Genomic DNA, 20,579 nt, shown 5'->3' with positions numbered 1-20,579 from the left:
TGGTACACAGTAAATGCTAAAGAAATGGTAACGATTTTTTTTTTTTTTTTTTTTTTTTTTTTTTGACAGTGAGAGATCACAAGTAAGCAGAGAGGCAGGCAGAGCGAGGAGGAAGCAGGCTCCTGGCTGAGCAGAGAGCCCGATGCGGGGCTCAATCCCAGGACCCTGGAATCATGACCTGAGCCGAAGGCAGAGGCTTTAACCCACTGAGCCACCCAGGCGCCCCTGAAATGTTAATGATTTTTGAACATATATTTACTAAGTGTTGCAATCTAATGAATGGAGAAGCTAGACACTGAGCAAATAACTTTGGAGAGTGATGAATCATTGGATCGCTCGGTCTTCCTTTTCAGAGTTTGCCTCATAGAATCTTGAAACGGGTCCTCTGCAGGAATTCTCCAGTCCTCGGTGAGTGCCGAACTGTTGAGCTCTGCTGGGGTGTGTCTGTGTGCAACACCGCTCATTTCTCCACTCCACAAGGTCCCTGGACGGGCTGGCTCAGCAGCCAGAGAAAGAGGAAGAAGACTAGGGCCATGCACTCCCACCCCTGGTTCAGGAGTCAGAATGTTTTAGACTCACGCCTCCCTTGCAGCCCCCACGCCAGTCATTCCGTGCTCTCCAGAGGCTGTGCTCTTCAGGCCTTTCAGCCGAATCGTTTGGCATCTTCCTCCATACCCCTCATAACTGTTTCTACTGCTCCCCTTCTTGATTTATTCTGTTTTAGGCGTGAGCGGCAGGCTTCCTGCTCCAGAAAGTTTCGTCTCTCTCAGCTTTCCCTCTACTTCTACCACCACACCCTAATTTTTCTATCCCTCCATCATCCTGATGGATTTATATGATTTTGTCAGCTCTATGTTCAGGGCTGTCTTAGGGATCCTGTTTAGACACGGCTAAGCTGTGTGGTTCACTGTGATAACTCTCCCCTGTCACCACAATTTTGTGTTTTATGGAGTTAGTCACTGTTTTTTGTTTTTAACTTAGTTTTCTGTCTTTTCCCTTTAGTCATCCCCAGATTCTCTTCTCTGAAACTCCTCTTGTGTTGGATCTTGGTCTCCCGGGTCCCCTGAATTACTTTTCTCTGGTTCACCCTCTTGTTTTATTTTTATTTTTTTAAGATTTTATTTATTTATTTGACAAAGACACAGCGAGAGAGGGAACACAAGCATGGGGAGTGGAAGAGGGAGAAGCAGGCTTCCCGCTGAGCAGGGAGCCCAACGTGGGGCTTGATCCCAGGACTCTGGGATCATGGCCTGAGCGGAAGGCAGATGCTTAACCACAGAGCCACCCAGGAACCCCCAACCCTCTTTTTTTAGATGAGGTGGATTTCTTTACTTTGTCCCCAGTGTTCTGCACTCTCACCACCATGGCCTTGCCCAGGTTCATTTTCAGCTATCTTGTGGGCCTTCCAAGGACCCTTTGAGTCTAGATTCACCTGTCTCTCTGTTCTAAGATATTTTCTTGAATTATTTCTTTGGCATTTCTCTGCTCTGTTTTCTGTTTCTGGAACATGATGTTTTCATACCTTTGATTTTTTTCAACTGTTTATACTTTAAAAAAAAATCCTTTCCTGGGGTGCCTGGGTGGCTCAGTCGTTTAAGCATTTGCCTTTGACTCGGGTCATGATCCCAGGGTCCCTGGATCAAGTCTTGTGTCAGGCCCCCTGTTCAGTGGGGGGTCTGCTTCTCCTTCTCCCTCTGCCCCTCCACTCATGCTCTCACTTTCTCAAATAAATAAATTTTAATAATAATAATAATAATAATAAATAAATAAATCTTTCCCTTCCACTTTTTCTTTTCTTTGTCTTTTTGTTCTGCCTTCTGGAAGATGTTAACTTTATCATTCAACTTTTCTGTAGTTTTTCATTCTTACTTTCCATTATTTGTGTGGAATTGAGTTTTCACTCTTTGACTCTCCCTTCTTTATAACATCCTGTCCTTGTTTTATAGGTATGACATCTTCTCTTACCTCTCCAAGACTAATATATTAGATGGAGTTTTCTTCTCTCTCCCATTCTCTTTCCTTCAAGATACTTTTTGCTCTGTCATAAAATAGCATATCTCAAGTGTAGCAGCTCCTGGATGTCTGCTTATATTTAAGAGTGGGCTAGGTGGGGTAGGGGCACCTGGTGGCTCAGTTGGTTAAGCCTCTGCCTTCAACTCAGGTCATGATCCCAGGGCCAGGACCCTTTTGAGCAGGGAACCTGCTTCTCCCTCTTCTCCTGCTCTGTTCTCTGTCACTGTCTCTTTCCCTCTCAAATGAGTAAATAAAATATTAAAAAAAAAATGAGTGGGGTAATAAAAGGATGCTACAAGCTCTGTGTATTTGGGGGAGGGGTGGTTGTTGGCCATGCCTTGTGCTATAAAGTGATCTGGCAAGTCCCTGTCTGTATCTATAGGGCTATTGTCAGGGGCTGGTGAAGGCCCCAGCGGAAGGCTTTTCTCTTTTCTTCACTGTGGGTATGAAGCTGGTTGCTGATGTCAGGGAGACTAGTAGGGGAAAAGTCTTGTTAAGTGTGTAAAATTTCAATATTATCTTCATTTTTAGTAGGGTACGCCTTCCTTAAGTAGGTTAGAAACTGTTTCTCTTCCCCCAAAGAAATCTGCAGTGATCTTCTAAACAGAGTTGGGAAAGAATGTCTGTAGCTCTATGGATTTTGTCTTTGTGTTTAAAGGGTCTAGTTTGGGTGGGCCTGACTGGCTTAGTCGTGGGATGATCCCAGGGTTGATTTCAGCTCAGGTCATGATCCCAGGGTCGTGAGATTGAGCCCCATGTGGGGCTCCACGCTGACCATGGAGCCTGTTTAAGATTCTCTCTCCCTCTGCCTCTTCCACCTCTTGTGCACTTTCTCTCCCTAAAAAAAAAAAAAAAGTGAGAGAGATATTTTTATGTGTATTATTGTATTATTTAACATACACACACAAACTTACTTGGTAAAAAACTTAGGAAGAACATGTTATTCTTCCCTTATTGGAGATAAAGGCATTAAGCTCATAGATGTTAAGAATTTTTTTGGTGGGGGGTGCCTGGGTGGCTCAGTAGGTTAAGCCTCTGCCTTCGGCTCAGGTCATGATGTCTCAGGGTCCTGGAATGGAGCCCCACATCAGGCTCTCTGGTCAGCAGGGAGCCTGATTCCCCCCTCTCTCTGCCTGCCTCTCTGCCTACTTGTGATCTCTCTGTCACATAAATAAGTAAAATCTGTCACACAACAATTCCTTGAAAGAGCTAATTTTTTGCTTCCTGAAAAACTTTGGTTATTAAAAGCACAAGCTCCCAGTATCTAGAAAAATCATGTTATGCCTGATAATATCTGTTTCTGTGTCCCATCTTTGGGAATTGGGCTCTCCTCCAGGGATCTGCCCTTCTGTCTTGAGGGGCACTCCCCCACACCAGTGGCTCTCCATCACCCTGAAGACCTCCTGTTTCCTTGCTGCCAGGGAAGGCTGTAGGTGGGAACTTCCAAGTCCAGCTGTGGGACCTTGAGCAAGTTAGCAACCTCCCCACCCCCACCCCGGTGTTTCAGTGCCCTCACTTGTCAAGGAGAGGTAGCAATTTATAAGATCACTGCAAGAATTAGATTAGTAAATATATATAATTCTCAATAAACTTTAGCAATTAGTATTTCATTTTTCTAAACTCTGGGATCAGAGAACCTTATTTATCTTCTCTAGAAGTGGTATAATCAGCACTGTAAACCTTCCACTGTAGGTAACGCTCCTATAGTTTGCTGTAGGTTACATGTAGCAATGACATATAATTCATGGTATTGAGGGGACAAAACAATGTTTTAAAGAAAATACCTCTCATGGGCACCTGGGTGGCTCAGTTGTTAAGCATGTGCCTTTGGCTCAGGTCATGATCCTAGGGTCCTGGGATTAAACCCCACTCTGAGGAAAGCCTGCTTCTCCTTCTCCCTCTCCCTGTGCTTGTGTTCTCTCTCTCTCTCTCTCTCTGTCAAATAAATAAATAAAATTTAAAAAACAAAAAAAGAAAGAAAGAAAAGAAAAGAAAATACCTCTCAAAAATTTGTGTTAGCCATACACCATCTTTAATTCTAAAAACCTCTCCTGTCTCCAGTTTTGGGGTCATAACCTGCCTGTCCTTTCAGACTTCATCCATTTAGGTTAAGCTTTGAAATCACCAAAAGATGCTTGGGTCCCCTTTTTCTGCCCTGTAGATTTTTCAGATTCTGAAACAAGGCCAGCTCTGCTTCTGATGGTTGTCTTCAATAAAGCATAAATAGCAGAGCCCTATTCTACATTTTATGATCTCTGCGCTTGGCAGAATTTTCTTCCAGAACGGCCTCACCCTTTTACACCAGGGCGTGCTGTCGTCAGATGGCACACCTCTTCTGCTACTCGTGCTTACTGCCACAGCCGCAAAGAGGCTGGTGGCTCAGAAGGCCAAGAGGTTTGCAGGTTCCGCTGATGAGTCTCCTTGTTCAGTTCATTGTTTCTGATCCTGTGTCCAGGCGTGCGGTCCCAGCCATTCCCCCCTCTGCTTCTGTCTCAATAGCTGGGGCCTCCACTCCCCTGGTCCAAACAGCTTCTGCCTGAGGCAGTAACCTCAGCCTCAAGACCCACAGCCGTCCCCTGGCTTTCTGCCCTTCCCTGCCAAGTCATGAGCCGGGAGTCTCCAGAGCCAATCCTTTGAGATGTGAACATTAGGTCTTATATTTAACCAAAGGTTTTGGAAAGAAAAGCGTTATCTTAGTTTTGCTCTGGTATCTTAAAAAATCTTCTAGGGTGCTTGGGTGGCTCAGTTGGTTAGGTGACGTGATCTGGGATCACGTCATGATCCCAGATCCTGGAATCAAGTCCCCCATGGGTCTCCCTGCTTGGTTGGGAGCCTGCTTCTCCCTCTCCTGCCCATCCCTCTGCTTGTGCTTTCTCTCTGTCAAATAAACAAATACAATCTTAAAAAAACAAATTCTAATGATTTATGTTCAAATTGGTGATTTTTTTCCTTCCTATCCTTCCGTAGGTCAGTTTGATCTGTCTTTACCACTTGTTTGTTTCTTCTGTTTTCACGGACTTGTAAACAAATTAATCTTGAACTTGTGATGAGGGAATTGCTAGTTCTTCTGTATTTTCACTTTTGAATTTCTTCTTGTTTATGAAACAGATGACCTTTTTACTTTTTGGAGAAGATGATGGCCAGGGGCCCCAGTGTTCCAGAGGTTTAGGAACAGCAGAAGTGGAACTACTGAGGGTTTGTGGGTGTCTGTGGGGCAGAAGGCCATGAGAGGGGGCTGGGAAGGAGGGGTACTCAGCAAGTTTGTGGAGCAGGCGTGTGTTGCTGAAGTCACTGGTACAGTTTCACCCTTCTTTTTTTTTTAAGATTTTATTTATTTATTTGACAGACAAAGATCACAAGTAGGCAGAGAGGCAGGCAGAGAGGGTGGGGGGGAAGCAGGCTCCCTGCTGAGCAGGGAACCCCATGTGGGGCTCAATCCCAGGACCCTGAGATCATGACCTGAGCCGAAGGCAGAGGCTTTAACCACTGAGCCACCCAGGTGTCCTGACCCTTCTATTTTAGCTTGACTTGGATGATATGTTACAAGAGTTATTTCTAAAAGTAGGAACGGCTGCTATCTCTTGAGAACTTACAATGCACGGGGCACTTAGCCTGCATTCTCACAGTGGACGGCGTGTAGTCCTTACTTTGATGACCTCCATTTTCAGATCAGGACATTGGAGTATAGAGAGTTTAAATAACATGGCCAAGGCCACACAGCTGTGAAAGGCCAGACCAGTGTGCAAAGGTAGGTCTGACTCCGGCATCGGGGTGTCAGGGCTTGGGCCTCCTCTGCTCTCTCTCCAGAAACTTCTGCCTCTTGCCTTCTCGCCCGTCCTCCCCGCCCCCTTGCTCTTGCCTCACACCTCCCTACTTTCTCAACGGTCCCGCCCCCAGATCCCTGAATTGTTCCCCTAAAGTATTTACCTTCTTTTATATCTACCTTTTCACCCTGTGTCTAGAGGGTTGCTTCAGGATCCATGACCACATTTGGAGGAGAGGAGAGCTATTCTCTGCAAAGTTTATGAGCAAATTTTGGAGTGCCTCCTTGTGGTGCTTGTTGTCTAAAACTATGCTCTGGACCCTACAAAGACACCTCAAACACAAATACACAGGTATCCTCCCCCAAGCAAACAGAAGCCTACACACACACATAAACTCACACAAACACACAGACACACACAGACATGCATATAACTGCCTCACAAACACATACATAACCTCTGCATGCATTAACCCACATGTACACTCACACAGATGTTTGTAACTCCCACACACATACACGTGACCACACACACATACACACACAGAGATCACCGCACAAGCACATAAGTGTGCACATGGACACACACGCACGTAAATGCATATTCTCAGGCCTCCTTGCTGCCTCAGCTCAGCCAGACCCTGCCTTCCTTGCCTCTCTCTGGAGGCCTGAGCAATGTGAGGCGGGAGGAAGTGAAACCTGCCCTGACAGGAAGTGAAAACAGGATGGTGAGCTTTTCTGGTGCTTGTGACACAGCTGTCGGGGGACTCAGCAAACAGTCTGCAGTTTCTGGAGCTGCTCTGAGGTACCTGGGATCCCCTGGGGTGGGGGTCTATTTCATGAGGTTACGGTAGGGAGTAGGGACGCTGGCACTTGGGCTCTGTTTCCCAGCTGGCTGCCCTCCCTGCCCCCACTGCAAGTGGGCCTGTGCCTTCCAGAGGGGAGGAATGGCATAGCCTGGCCCCACAATAGGCTTTTGAAATGGTTGTGGACCCCAGGACACTGACTTGGAGTCCTAGAGGCACATGGTCTATTTCTTTGTTCTTACCCTGGGGACAAACTATAGTGTCTTCATGCACCTTCTTTTAAAGGTAAAAGACACTTTTCATGAGGAGAGAGATGGAGTAAATTTAGTGACAAGTGTTCTAGAGATGACTTTTCGTGATGCTCAGTCAGCCTTGGCCAGGACCGGTGTTAGATAAGCTTTTGTCTGTCAGGCCAAGAAAAGTCCTGGAATGCTGGGCCACACAACTGCTTCTGGGGTCTGTGGAGATGGCAGAATTGGAGGCTGTGGTACTTAGTGGCCTCTGCTACATGTCAGTAAGGAAAGAGGGACAAGGGGCTGGGGCCATTGATTGGAGGACACAGCATGGGATGGATGGGACAGTGACATATATGTCATTCTTCTCTTTTAGCTGTTGGCAAACACTGGTCTGAAGAGAGATTCAAAGACTTCATGAAGTTGCAGGGTTCTTCTAAAGTCCAGCTCTCTGATTAGGATGGTACACCTGCCATAGCTGTGGCACAAGAGTAAATAGTATCCTGTTCCTTCTGAAAATTCCCTCTTGGTGTCTGGTGTAGCTTAGAGTAAGTCAATAGCCCTGCAAAGAATCTGGGATATATTGTATTTCAATGATTAGCAAGCTTTTCACCTTCGTCATATCTCTGCAGCTCTCTTTACTTAATATCTTTCTATTAAAAAAAAAAAAAAAAGATTGTATTTATTTATTTGAGAGAAGGAGTGAGCCAGAGAGAGAGAGAGAGCACAGCAGGGGGAGTAGGAGAGGGGGAAGCAGACTTGCTGCTGAGCAGGGAGCTCCTTGCCGGGCTCAATCCCAGGACCCTGGGATCATGACCGGAGTTGAAGGCAGAGGCTTAACCGACTGAGCCACCTAGGTGCCCCTCCTTAATATTTTTCTTTCAATTAACTTATTTTTAAATTTTTTAATTCAACCTAAACGGTGGTATTTTGTATCACTGATGATACTGGTATCCCACTTGGAGGCACTGATTTAGTGTAATTCACCCTTTTCACAAGTGAGAAAACTGAGACCCATAGACATTAAGCAGTTTGCCTAAGTCTCACTGTTGAAGACATCCTAATTTGGGACTGGTCATGAGGTCTTCCAGTTTATAGCCTTGATTCTTTCCAGGATACCATATCATACTTTCAAGTATGCAAAACAATTAATACCTATATTATATATCAATATATTATTAATTAATTATTATAGATATTGATTAATATTTATTAATTTATATATTATATTATATATGTTAATTGTTTAAGTAATCCCTATACCCAACATGGGGCTTAAACTCACAACCCTGAGATCAAGAGTCACATACTCCTCTCATTGACTCATGCAGGCACTCCATAATTCTTTTTTTTTTTTTAAAGATTTTATTTATTTAGGGGTGCCTGGGTGGCTCAGTGAGTTAGGGCCTCTGCCTTCAGCTCAGGTCATGATACCAGGGTCCTGGGAGGGAGTCCCGCATCGGGCTCTCTGCTTAGTGGGGAGCCTGCTTCCCCATCTCTCTCTGCCTGCCTCTCTGCCTACTTGTGATCTCTGTCTGTCAAATAGATGAATAAAATCTTTAAAAAAAAAAAAAAAGATTTTACTTATTTATTTGACAGACAGAGATCATAAGTAGGCAGAGAGGCAGGCAGGGGGTGGAAGCACGCTCCCTGCTGAGCAGAGAGACTGATGCTGCGGGGCGCAGGACCCTGGGATCATGACCTGAGCTGAAGGCAGAGGCTTAACCTACTGAGCCATCCAGGCGGCCTGACACCCCGTAATTCTTAAATGTAATTCACATAAATGACCCAGGTAGAGTGCCTGGCATGTGGAGACCCAATACAAGCTAGTTTCTTTCCTTCTCCCCTTAAATCCTTGCTCACTGCCAACCTGGACTAGCTACTCTCTAGAAGCTTTTAAGCAGCTTTTAGTGCTACCATTCTGAAATATCACAATGACTATCTTGGTGTAGCTATTGAGCAATTGCTTCTGCTTTGCTAGGAGCTCAACAACAAATCAGCTCATTAAACCAGAGTTAGGTCTTCTGTTCTGGCCCAATTTCTTCTACTATTTATTTATTTTTTTCTCCTATTTCTTCTTTTTTCTTCTGATATGTCTGTTATTTGGGATTGGGTTTCCTGAGTTAAAATCACCTCATTTGTTTCTTTCTTATTTTGTCCTAATTTTATTTTTTTTTTTAAAGATTTTATTTATTTGACAGATCACAAGTAGGCAGAGAGGCAGGCAGAGAGAAAGGAGGAAGCAGGCTCCCCGCTGAGCAGAGAGCCCAATGCAGGGCTTGATCCCAGGACCCTGAGATCATGACCCGAGCTGAAGGCAGAGGCCTTAACCCATAGAGTCACCCAGGCGCACCTTATTTCGTCCTAATTTTAAAAAGATCGTCTTCAATTCCATCTTATAATATTGCTAGGAAATTTTAAAAATTTCAGCTTTTGTATTTTTAAAAAGATTTATTCACTTATTTATTTGAGAGAGAGAGAGTAAGAAAACATGGGGGGAGGAGCAGAGGGAGAGAGAGAGAGAATCTTTTTTTTTTTTAATGATTTAAAAAATTTTTTTGTCAGAGAGACAGTGCAAGAGCACAAGCAGGGGAGTAACAAGCAGAGAGAGAAGCAGGCTGCCCCCTGAGCGAGGAGTCTGATATAGGGTTTGATCCCAGACCCTGGAATCATAACCTGAGCTGCAGGCAGACGCTCAAATGACTGAGCCACCCAGGTGTCCCAGGAGAGAGAATCTTAAGCAGATTCCTTACTGAGCATGGAGCCTGATATAGGGTTCATTCTCACAACCTGAGACCACCACTGAGCCGAAAACAAGAGTCAGACACTTAACTAACTGTGTCACCCAGGAGCCCCTCAACCTTTGTATTTTTAATTTCTAAAAGCTGTTTTTCATTCTGTTTATTTTTAAATTTATTTATTTATTTATTTATTTATTTATTTATTTATTGAGAGAGAGAGAGAGATAGAGAGAGAGAGAGGGAGAGCACAGACAGGGGGAGCAGCAGAGGGAGAGGGAGAAGCAGACTCCCTGCTGAGCAGGGAACCAGACAGGGGGCTGGATCCCCGGATGCTGGGATCATGACCTGAGCTGAAGGCAGATTGCTCAATCAACTGAGCCACTAAGGTGCCCCTAATTTTTTTCAAATTTTTAAGTAATCTCTATGCCCACTGTGGGGCTTGAACTCACAACCCCAAGATCAAGAGTTACATGCCCAGGGCCTCTGCCTTCAGCTCAGGTCATAATCCCAGGGTCCTGGGATCGAGCCCTGCATCGGGCTCTCTGCTCAGCAGGGAGCCTGCTTCCCCCTCGCTCTCTCTGTGCTGCTCTGCCTACTTGTGATCTCTCTCTCTCTGTGTCAAAGAAATAAATAAAATCTTAAAAAAAAAAAAAAAAAGAGTTACATGCCCTATGGACTGAGCCAGCAAGCCATTATATAAAAGAAATTACATTTTTTATAATTCCCTGTAGTTGTTTTATGGACACAGTATCTTTTCATATCCTTCTTAGGCTATTAAGTATGGTTCTTTTGAATTTTACTTTTATTTCATGCATTGTCTCTGTTTCTCTTTGTTTTTTGTTTTTGTTTTTGTTTTTGTGTTTTTCCTGAAGTTCCTTTATGATGCTGGAGATGTTCTTTGTGTGCCTTGTGAGCTCTTACTCTCTGATGATATTTAAAAGTGAAACACTAAAAATCTGATTGCAGTATACTCCTCTATGTGTGAACATGTCTCACTAACTGAAACGCTCTACTTTGTTCAAGGAGGGCTCATGGTGACTTATGATTTGGGAAACCCCTTTAGGTCTGTACCTGGAGGTCTTTTCTCTGCGAGCTTAGAGAAGTATGTTGCCTCCTGGTTACCTGAGAACAGAGTGGGAGAAGGAAAATCAGAGTTTGACACTTAAATCTGTCGATTTGCACTGATCTACTCCCTTCTTTAGCCATGTTGGGTTTCCATCTGAGCAATTTCCTCTTCCAGGCATCCCAGTGTCCATGGGTGGCCCATCGGGGTGGCCCGCCCTGATCTCCCTGCTTTTGGTGGTGGCGATACCTTTTTTCTGCTCAGCCATATCCATAGATGAAGCACGGACCCAGCTGTTGATGAGAGAGAAGATGCTGCAGCTGGGGGGACAGCTGGTGCTGACTGAGCAGGAGGAGCTGGCCAACGAGAGGCTCATGGCTCTCAAAAAGGCTGAGGTGGTGCAGGCCATGAAGATCCAGAATTTCCCTCCCAGCATCCACTTCTTCCAGGCCAAGAATCTCATCGAGAAAAGTGAGGTGTTTAGTATCCTGAAGAAGATGCCAAAAGGTAGAGGTTTGGAGGGGATGGTTTGCACATGCTGGGCAGGGAGGGGGAACTAAAGTTGGAACTAGCATTGTTATTGGAGCTGTTGCTGTTGTAAATGGAGCAGGGAGGAGCACATGGACGGCTCAGCCCGTAGAGCATGGGACTCTTGATCTCAGGATTGTGAGTTCAAGCCCCACATTGGATGTGGAGCCAATATTTATCATTATTATTTAAAAAATAATGATAAATAAGATAAAAATAAATAAATAAGTGGAGCAGTGAGAACCCCACTCCGCTACGCTGCACCTTTGTTCTTCCTTGGCAAACATCCAAGGTGTCTTCTGGTTTACCAAAAGCCCAGCTTCAGAAGGGACTCTGCCTCAGAGAGACAGTGGGGAGTGGGAGCTGGGCTTTACTGTCTTTCCTGATAAAGCAGATGCCTCCACCCACAAGGCAGTGTCTGGGCCATAGGACCTACTGCTCCGTTCATGTCTTTGATTTGCCTCTTCTGCCTTTTCTCAGAGGCTAAGGTAACAAACAGGGTATGGTACGAACGAGCATCTTGGATAAATGCATTTCTAGTATGGTATGTCTAGAGCATATTTACATTAATTTTTTAAAGATTTTATTTAGTTGAGGGTGCCTGGGTGGCTTAGATGGTTAAGCTTCTGCCTTTGGTTCAGGTCATGATCCCGGGGTCCTAGGATTGAGTCCCACATCGGGCTCTCTGCTCAGTGGGGAGCCTGCTTCTCCCTCTGCCTCTCTGTCTGTGTCTCTCATGAATAAATAAATAGAGTCTTTATTAAAGAAAAAGATTTTATTTAGTTGAGCGAAAGAGAGTATGTGTGCAGGAGAGACAGTGTGTGCGTGAAAGAACACAAGCAGCAGAGAGGGAGAAGCAGGCTGCCCATCAAGCAGGGAATACAATGCGGGGTTGGATCACTTCACCTCTTTTGCTTCACCCCATCCCCTGCCCTTCTTCCCTTCCAGGGGCTGCCTTACATGTCCATGACTTCGGCATCCTGAGCATGAACTGGCTGGTAAAAAATGTCACCTATAGACCTCACTGTCATTTCTGTATTACCCCGAAGGGGGCCCTGAAGTTCAAATTTGCTTATCCAACACCCCCTACCCCTATGCCAGCAGAGTGTTCAAAGTGGGTTTTGCTGGAGAAATATCGAAAGGAGATGCAGAACGTCACTGAGTTTGACTACGGGTGAGTGTGGTTCCGAAAGAATGTGTCACGTGGCCTTAGGACGTAGTGGGTGGTGTGTGGGTGTGTCTTCCTTGGTACAAACCATATATGCAAATCGGACCTTAAAAAAAAATCACATTGGGGAGGGTATGTGCTTTGGTGAGTGCTGTGAAGTGTGTAAACCTGGCGATTCACAGTCCTGTACCCCTGGGGATAAAAATATATGTTTATAAAAAAAAATAAGGAGGCTTTTAACTTTATAAGATACTTTGCTTCACAAAAGCATTCAAATAGCAAGTTCCTGGTTCATTTAAAATCTCATTTGACCTGTAAGAGGTATTAACAGTAACACTATTGTTGCATCAGGTGAATTTTGCCTAGAAGCTTAATACCAGAAGGATGAAAAGCTCCCAGCTCCTGGAATAATGACAGTGCATTGGTGGGTGAAACAGCTTGAAAATGTTTTGTAGCAACTTCCCAACACACTTGTAAAGTGATATTATAAGTAATAGCTGTTTTCAGCATAGAATCATCTATAGAGTGCTTTTATGAGCTTACTTCCTTTTACGAATAAGAAATGTAAAGCTCAAGGTTAAGGCCACAGAGCTAGTACATGGCTACTCAGGGGCAAAGCCTGGGTTGTGTAGTCCCCATATTTCCATCCTACCTCCTGTATTAGCTTGCCAGGGCTGCCATAACAGAATACTACAGACCAGGTGCCTTCAACAACAGAAATTTCTTTTCTTTTTCTTTTTGTAAAATATTTTATTTATTTATTTATTTTTAAAGATATCTATTTATTTATTTATTTATTTAACAGACAGAGATCACAGTAGGCAGACAGAGAGGAAGGGAAGCAGGCTCCCTGCTGAGCAGAGAGCCCCTTGCGGGGTGATCCCAGGACCCTGGGATCACTACCTAAGCCAAAGGCAGAGGCTTTAACCCTCTGAGCCACCCAGGCGCCCCTATTATTTATTTGACAGAGATCACAGGTAGGCAGAGAGGCAGGTGGGGGTGGGGGTTGTGGTGGAAGCAGGCTACTTGCTGAGCAGAAATCCCAATGTGGGGCTCGAATGCAGGACTCTCAGACCATGACCTGAGCTGAAGGCAGAGGCTTAACCCACTGAGCCACCCAGATGCCCCCCCAAATTTATTTTCTCACTGGTCTGAAGATAGCGGGTCCTCACAGGGCCTTTCCCCTGTGTGTGTGACACCTGTCACTGGTGTCCTTGATGCCAGTCCTAGTCTATGGGGCTCCTACCCTTATGACCTCATTTAACCTTCATTACCACTGAAAAGGCCCTATCTCCAAATATAGTCACATTGAGGGTTAGGATTTCAACATACAGATTTTAGGGTGTATAATTCCATGTATAACACACTGCCCCCCCAAAGAGAGGTTGGTCTAGAATAGAAGTACAGTGGGGTCAGACTGGCTAAGCATGCAGAAGGGAGCAGGAGAACCTGGTTAGTGGAAACATCCCACCTGAGCTGGGTCCTGAGGAGCACAAAGTAGGTCTCAGGGAGGGGTTCAATGAGAGAACCCAGGGTGCTTCCCATGGCCTCTCATCACTGTTCACTATGATGCATCTGGGTTTGCTTCTGGTGGGAGAAGCAAGGTGGGCAAGAATCCTGCAGGTGCCTGAAGTTGATGGCTTGAAATATACCTCCTCAATTTACTGGTTTTGTGTCTTGGGCAGACTGCTAAGGAATTTCACGCTGATGACCGAGAACCCAGAGGTGGATTATGCAAACCAAAATATCGTCTGGTCCAAGTTTCAAAGCATCTTCTTCACAATCTCTGGCCTTGTCCACTATGCACCGGTGTTCAGAGACTATATTTTCCAGGCTCTAGAGGAGTTCTACCAGGACAATGTGCTCTACCTGGAGCTCAGAGCCATGCTGCTCCCGGTGAGCCCAACTCTTTGCTCTGCTCTGGCTTGACTATCAAAATTTAGCTTCCCAGAGTCGCTCAAGACTACATTCTTGGTCCTGGGACAGCTGATGGGTCTGGCAAATGGATCACCCTGGTAGCACTGGGGAGAACAGATCACAATGAGAGGGTTGCGGGCTGAGAGAGTTGGGGACAGAGACTGGGAGAGTGGGGCAATAGCAGGTATGAGATAACAAGGCTGGGGGAGCAGGAGCAATGAGGAGGACTCTAGAGGTCTTCCTGACTGACCGTGTTGGGGTGAAGCTCTAGAGCCACTTGCTGGTGTTGAACTTGAGTTGAGTTGACTGGTGGTGACATTGATGGAGATAGGGGAAGTAAGAGGACAAGCAGGATGGGGAGGGAGAATAGAAATTTTGGTTTTGAACCTGTAGAATTGGAGGGGTCTATGAGATAATCCTGTGAAGATGTCTGGGAAATGGTGAAATATGACTGTGGAGCCCGGAGGAGAGTTCTAGCCTGGAAACAGATGTTTAACATTTGTCTGCAGAAAGGTAATTCTTCAAACTGTCAGAGGGGTGAGTTTCCCACAGAAGCTGTGAGTTGAAAAGAGGAGTGGGTCAAGAAAGGGGCCCAACAAACAAAAATAGGATGGAAAGTTCATGAAGTGGGCTGAGAAGGAGCCATTGTAGAAGGAGAGAACGAGGATGGTCTCCACATTAGGGGACACATCGTTGAGGAGAGCAGCCCCAGGTGATCAGATGCTACTGGACCATTCTTTTGCGATGTCTGTTGGACAGAACTTCCCTGAAGACTATTTGTGGGAGGGATTTGGGTATTTTGGGAGTAGGCAGGATTTCTGAACGTTCCATTTGGTGCGCTCACCAAGAGTTTGAGCTGGTTAAATATTTTAAGTGGTTTGGGGAATGTGACCTTTGTGTAGAGCTCTCCCCTATATGGTATCCTAACTAGTCTGCTTATTCTCTGAAGTATTTGTTGAGCATATCAACGCCTTGGTGACTAACCTTCAAGTTTGTGGAAAAATCCACAGGGTGGCATTTTGGCTTTGTTACCATATTCCATGGTCTTTATAGGCTCAGAAATGTTATTGTTTGTACACTCAGAAGTGGCAGAGCTCCAGAGGACCAAAACACATTGACCAAATTCATAAAAGACAGAAGAATAAACAAGAAAGTCAGAGTGCTGGTTTTCAGAGAAAACTCTCAATTAGATTAGACTCCCTTCTTGACCAGCAAGTTCTCTCTCCTTGAGGGTAATTCTTAGCCTTTCCTGAAGCCAAGGTATAGCCAGAAGGATGTTGGTGAGTGGAGTGGGGAGCCCTATTGTCCCTGGGCTCTGAGAATTTAAGGGAGTCCGTAATAGCGTACTTAATCTTTGGAAAATCTGATGAAAATTATCACCCTTTTGCCAGGAGGGGGGAGAAAGTGCTACAATAAGTTGACTTTATTTATATAGTGTTTCCACATGTATCCGTATGTATCTATAAAATATTTTAGGAAACAATGCAATGTACAGAGATTCTGGTATTTTTGCATTCTAAAAAATTTTTAATTCTTGTTGGGACTCCTAAATTGATTTTACTCCCCCAGTTTGATCTAGAATGATCAAGGACCCTCTGATGAAGTATATGCCTGTCTCAAGAACCAGTAATTCCAGTTTGTGGGTCCAGGCTTCCTTTCCCTTCATTGGTGACCAAGTTTCCTCAAGGCTCAACTCTCAGGACTGACCCACCCTTCTCCTGAGATATGTTAATATAATCCTTGAGCTTAGCTCAAGGCCAGCCTGGGAGGGCTGGGAAGAGTTGGCACTTAGCTAAGGGTGCCTATCACCATTGGGATCTGACTGCATTGTTTGGTAGTGAAAGCTCTGAGGACAGTTTTTGGGAAGTGGGAGAGGGGCTGACCTTTGTCCCTCAGTAGAGCTTTCCTCAGTTTTGTGAGCCAAGTAGATAAGACCTGGAGACAAAGGATCCTTTTACAGGAAGCCAGGGTCTATCCATCTATAAAGAGAAGAATTTCTAAAAGAGAGGAGCTGGCATTGGGCCTGGACTGTGTGGGGTAGAAGAAATTGCACCTCTCAAAACAATTTATTGCCAGGTTTGGGCCTGGAAAATCCTTTTCTCTCCAAGCATCCGCTCCACCCCCATCTAAGCCCTGTCCTCTCCTCTGGGTTCCACTGAAACTGGTTCTTAAGTCCGCCAACCCCTCCTTCGCCCCTGACCCGGGACTGTGGCAGCCCACATCTCCCTCTTTGCCTCCTAGAAATGTGGATTTCCGGCACCAGCATCTGTTGCCCCGTTATTTATGTCGGACTGTGAGATATTTCAGACCGGCACCACATCTTAGGTTGCTAAGAGGCACCAGTAGTGATAGTGATGCTTGCTGATGATGGTCCTCAAACTTGGCTGTTCAGATGAATCATCTGGATGTGCTCTTTAAAATTCGCCTTGGGCCCCAGCCTGCCGGGATTCTAGTTCTGTGCTCTTGAGTAGGGCCGGGAAGCCGCAGAATTAACTAGCGCTTCCCCTCCTCCCGATGATTCTAATGCAGATGATCTGACCCAGACCGCACTTGTAGCAAAGGCCGTCTTCGCCTTGACCTTTACAAAGCATTTGAGCTGCATAGCGAGCTTGCGTTTTATGGACGTGGAAACTGAGGCTCGGGAAGGTCAGAGAGCTCGGCCAAAATTGTGTTGGTGGTAAGGAGTGACTAGACAGAGGCCAGGGCGCTGGATTTCGTGAGCATTGAGGGACCCATGCTCCAGCTCAAAAGGAACTGCCAGAGAGGGCATGCGGCTTCCAGTCTCGCCCTTCCGCAGGGGATAGAGAGCCCCTGGGATTGGCTGAGCGGATGCTTCACCCAGAGCGGTGCTGGCCCCTGCTGGGGGGACCACTTCCTGTTGCGCAATCCCGGAGGCTTTCCCAGTGTGGAGCACCGGGGAGATAGCCCTTCAATCCTGTCAGAGCCCTGGGTGCCTTTGGGGGCGGAGGGCAGAGGAGGGAGGGGGAGGGGGAAATCGCAGAGGCTTTGGGTGTTGGTCGCTTTGAGGGCTGTGACTTTCATCTTGAGCTCGGTGGGGAAGCATTTAGGGGAAGATGCTGAGAAACTGGAGGGAAGCCAATAGTTTCCTGTCTCATCCCTCCCCTTTTTCGGCTGGACTGTTTTCTCCTTACCCCGCGGAGGAGTGGGCTCTGGGGGCATTTCACGTGGGGACCCTGACTAGCCCCTAACCTCTCCTCCCTCTCTGCCCACCCCCACCATCCTAGAAGGTTGGGATTTGGGATTCTGGAGAGGCTGAGGGGGATGGGATTTGACCATTTGTTCTGCTCTGACCCTGGAACAAAGGCCTCTTGCAATAGAGTCTCTGCCTTAATGCCCCCATTAGCCAGAGTAGGGGGAGCCGTCAGCACATTAACAACTAAAAACCGTCTGCACGGGAATCCTTTTGCTGAGCCGCACAACCTCCCCCTTCTAGCTTCTGGGGCTAATTCAGGGCCTGGGATGATGTTGATGGACTATCCTGGCTGCTCAGCCTCCTATTGTGTTACTAATGCTTGATAACAAAGGCTACTTGCCTCTAGCAACAGTTGCTAGGCGGGTCTTATCTCCTGGGCTCCAGTCCCTTCCCCCACTGCCAGAATCGGAGGCCCAGACTGGGTCCCGGCCAGGCTTCAGAGTGGAGCTGGTGTGAGACCCCAGAGGATTATCAACAGGAGATTGCCCTGCTGGCACTTCCTGACAGGAGGTCTTAGGAGAGAGACGTGTCAGTGGCCTAGAGAACCCACGATGGTCATCCTCAGACGTTTTCTTGGATACTGTCCCTTGTACAACCAACACTATTCAGGCAGGCTTCCCCTACCCACTCCCGCCCCCACTCTGGGGTTTTTCCTGGATTCTTGGCAGATCGTCCATTGAAAATTCCCACCTGGCTTGTTGCTGAAGTGACGTTACTGGTGTGACTCTGTGAGAATATTGACAAGCGAGGTTGGGGGGACCACCTTAACGGCTTCCCTTGATGATAGCACTTATCCTACTATGCTGTAATCAAGCATTTTCTTCTCTGTCAAGTCCACAAACACTGTAGATCTTAACCCTAGCTGTTCATTGTACATTAGGGGGAGGTTAAAATAAAAATAACCAGCTTTGATCTCAGAGATTCTGATATAATTAGTCCAGGGTGAAACCCAGGCATCTCCCTCCCCCAGGTTCTAATGTGTCCCAGAGCTGAGACACTGAGACCCCTACCTGCCACTGGAGTATAAAGGTAAAGACAGGGGCTGCTTTGGTGACAGGAGACACTGAGGGTCAGCAAGGTTCTGAAATTCGTCTTGACCTTTCTCAGCCTCAAAATCCTCACCTGTAAAGTGAATACTACCTGATAGTGTGGTTTTGAAGATTAAAGGAGATGATTATATAAGGCTGTTCGCATTACCTGGCACATAATAGAAGCTCAGTTAATGCAGGTGAAATGCATGGTGTTCCAGTTGTGTTGAGAGTTAGAAATTCTGAGTCCTGGCTTCTGGTCTGATACAAACTAATTGTGTGACTTTGAGCAACTGTCCAATCTCACATTTCCCTTCGGTTCCTTCCAGCTTCAAAATTCTATAATTCCACGATATCACAGACAATAAAATTTTGTAATCTTATATTGGCTTGTATAAATAGCCAACTTTATAGTTTCACAATTAAATTATAATGAACATGGGGTGCCTGGGTGGCTCAGTTGGTTAAGCAACTAACTTTGGCCCAGGTCATGATCCCAGAGTTCTGGGATTGAGCCTCCTGTCGGGCTCCCTGCTTATTGGGAAGCCTGCTTCTCCTTCTCCCTCTGCTACTTCCCCTGCTTGTGCTCTCTTGCTCTCTCTCTGTCAAATAAATAAATAAAATCTTAAAAAAATGAACTATAATGAAAATGGAGATCATAATCTACATTGAATCCAGTGTTTTCAACTCAAGGGGGCTTAGTATATGGATATAGCAGCTTTGTATCACATGGTCTTAGGTCAATGACTCCCACCACCTACTTGTACTTACTAATTGTTAAATTCTTAGATATTAATTCATCTTCCTAGGGTAACTGCAGATTTTTTAGTTGTTTTTCTGTATCTGGTGATAATAATAAGATTGGTAATAGTAACATTATTATTAATAATTATCTTTTTTTGAAAAGTTTTCATTTATCTTTTTAAGTCATCTCTACACCCAGTGGGGGGCGCGAAGAGTCACATGCTCTTCGGGCTGAGCCAGCCAGGCGCCCTCATAGTTGCAATTTCTGAGTGCTCTACAAATATTAACTCATTTGATCCTTGTAGCGACCCTGGGAGGTATGATTTACTGGGGCAAAACATACCTCCACTGGGAGCCCCAACCCAGAAGGCTGCCCAGAGCCCCCTAACTAGGTGAGAACTTTCCTTGAGTGCCTGGCTTAGCAGCTGTGTTGTAACCGTTTAATGGGTAGTGGAATGGCTGTGAGGCTGTGAGGAGTTGCAGGTCTCCCCATGAAAAAGGTCTCTTGCTCCATGAAATGGGGGTGCTCTTGAGCATTCAGATCTTGCCCTGGGTGCTTCTGTAAAGTCCACAGTTTCTCAGCCAGAGGCCCAGGAGCACAAGGCCCTGGGCAGCCCCAGTTGTGATTTACTGAGTGAGACACCAAGAGACAAGGGCTTGGCATCTATAGCCCCAGGGGCCAGATTCCATCTTCGAGTCTCTCCATGCTATGGGAACTGGCAGTGGGATTGGAACCCTGCAATGCAGGTGGCCCAGATTCTCCAGCAGTAAGTGCTGGAATGACAGAATTGATGGCTTGAAACTGTGGCCATATACAAACCCCCATCATGCCTCTGGTGTTTCATTTGCATATCTGTACCTACTTTTTTCATATGCCAAGTATCTTCTTTTAGACAGAATTGTCCTTTGTCTTTTTTTTTTTTTTTTTAAGGTTCGTTTGTTTCCCTTCTGTTCTGCGATCAAGACTCTACCAACTCTAGGGGCGCCTGGGTGGCTCAGTGGGTTAAGCCGCTGCCTTCGGCTCAGGTCATGATCTCAGGGTCCTGGGATCGAGCCCCGCATCTGACTCTCTGCTCAGCAGGGAGCCTGCTTCCTCCTCTCTCTCTGCCTGCCTCTCTGCCTACTTGTGATCTCTCTCTGTCAAATAAATAAATAAAATCTTTAAAAAAAAAAAGACTCTACCAACTCTAGACTCTACTGGCCACCCCTCCAATCTCCAACTATTCATCCCTTCTCTAAAAACGTGCTGCCTGGGGTTTAGTACTTTTGGAACTCCAAGCAGAGAGTGTTTTTCCTAAGTTAATGCTTATTTGTGGAGCTCCTACTCTGGTGCTGTGGGAGGGGAGGTGGAAAGAGCCAAA

The 20,579-nt window shown here is 45.9% G+C and overlaps 1 protein-coding gene across 10 annotated transcripts in view; it reads left to right on the top strand.

The window, feature by feature from the left end:
- Positions 1 to 283: 283 nt before the first annotated feature.
- The window catches only part of ADA2 (adenosine deaminase 2), a 45,311-nt gene continuing 25,015 nt past the window's right edge, over positions 284 to 20,579 (top strand). For 8 of the 10 annotated variants that reach the window (XR_009404882.1, XR_009404881.1, XM_059403924.1 and 5 more), the window contains exons 1-5: positions 6,475 to 6,581; positions 7,192 to 7,363; positions 10,797 to 11,126; positions 12,096 to 12,321; positions 14,001 to 14,211. Coding sequence is in view for 8 of the 10 variants with exons in the window: in XM_059403924.1 (XP_059259907.1) it covers positions 10,811 to 11,126; positions 12,096 to 12,321; positions 14,001 to 14,211 (753 nt within the window). In the remaining 2 variants the exon portion in view is untranslated. Of the gene's footprint in view, positions 409 to 6,474; positions 6,582 to 7,191; positions 7,364 to 10,796; positions 11,127 to 12,095; positions 12,322 to 14,000; positions 14,212 to 20,579 lie in introns of those variants that run through there. The other 2 variants (XM_059403922.1, XM_059403921.1) reach the window with 2 other exon arrangements.

This window comes from Mustela nigripes, chromosome 6 (genome assembly GCF_022355385.1).
Source record: "Mustela nigripes isolate SB6536 chromosome 6, MUSNIG.SB6536, whole genome shotgun sequence".
Taxonomy (NCBI): Eukaryota; Metazoa; Chordata; class Mammalia; order Carnivora; family Mustelidae; genus Mustela; species Mustela nigripes.
The sequence above is the reverse complement of the archived record's forward strand: the minus strand, read 5'-3'. Positions and strand labels throughout refer to the sequence as shown.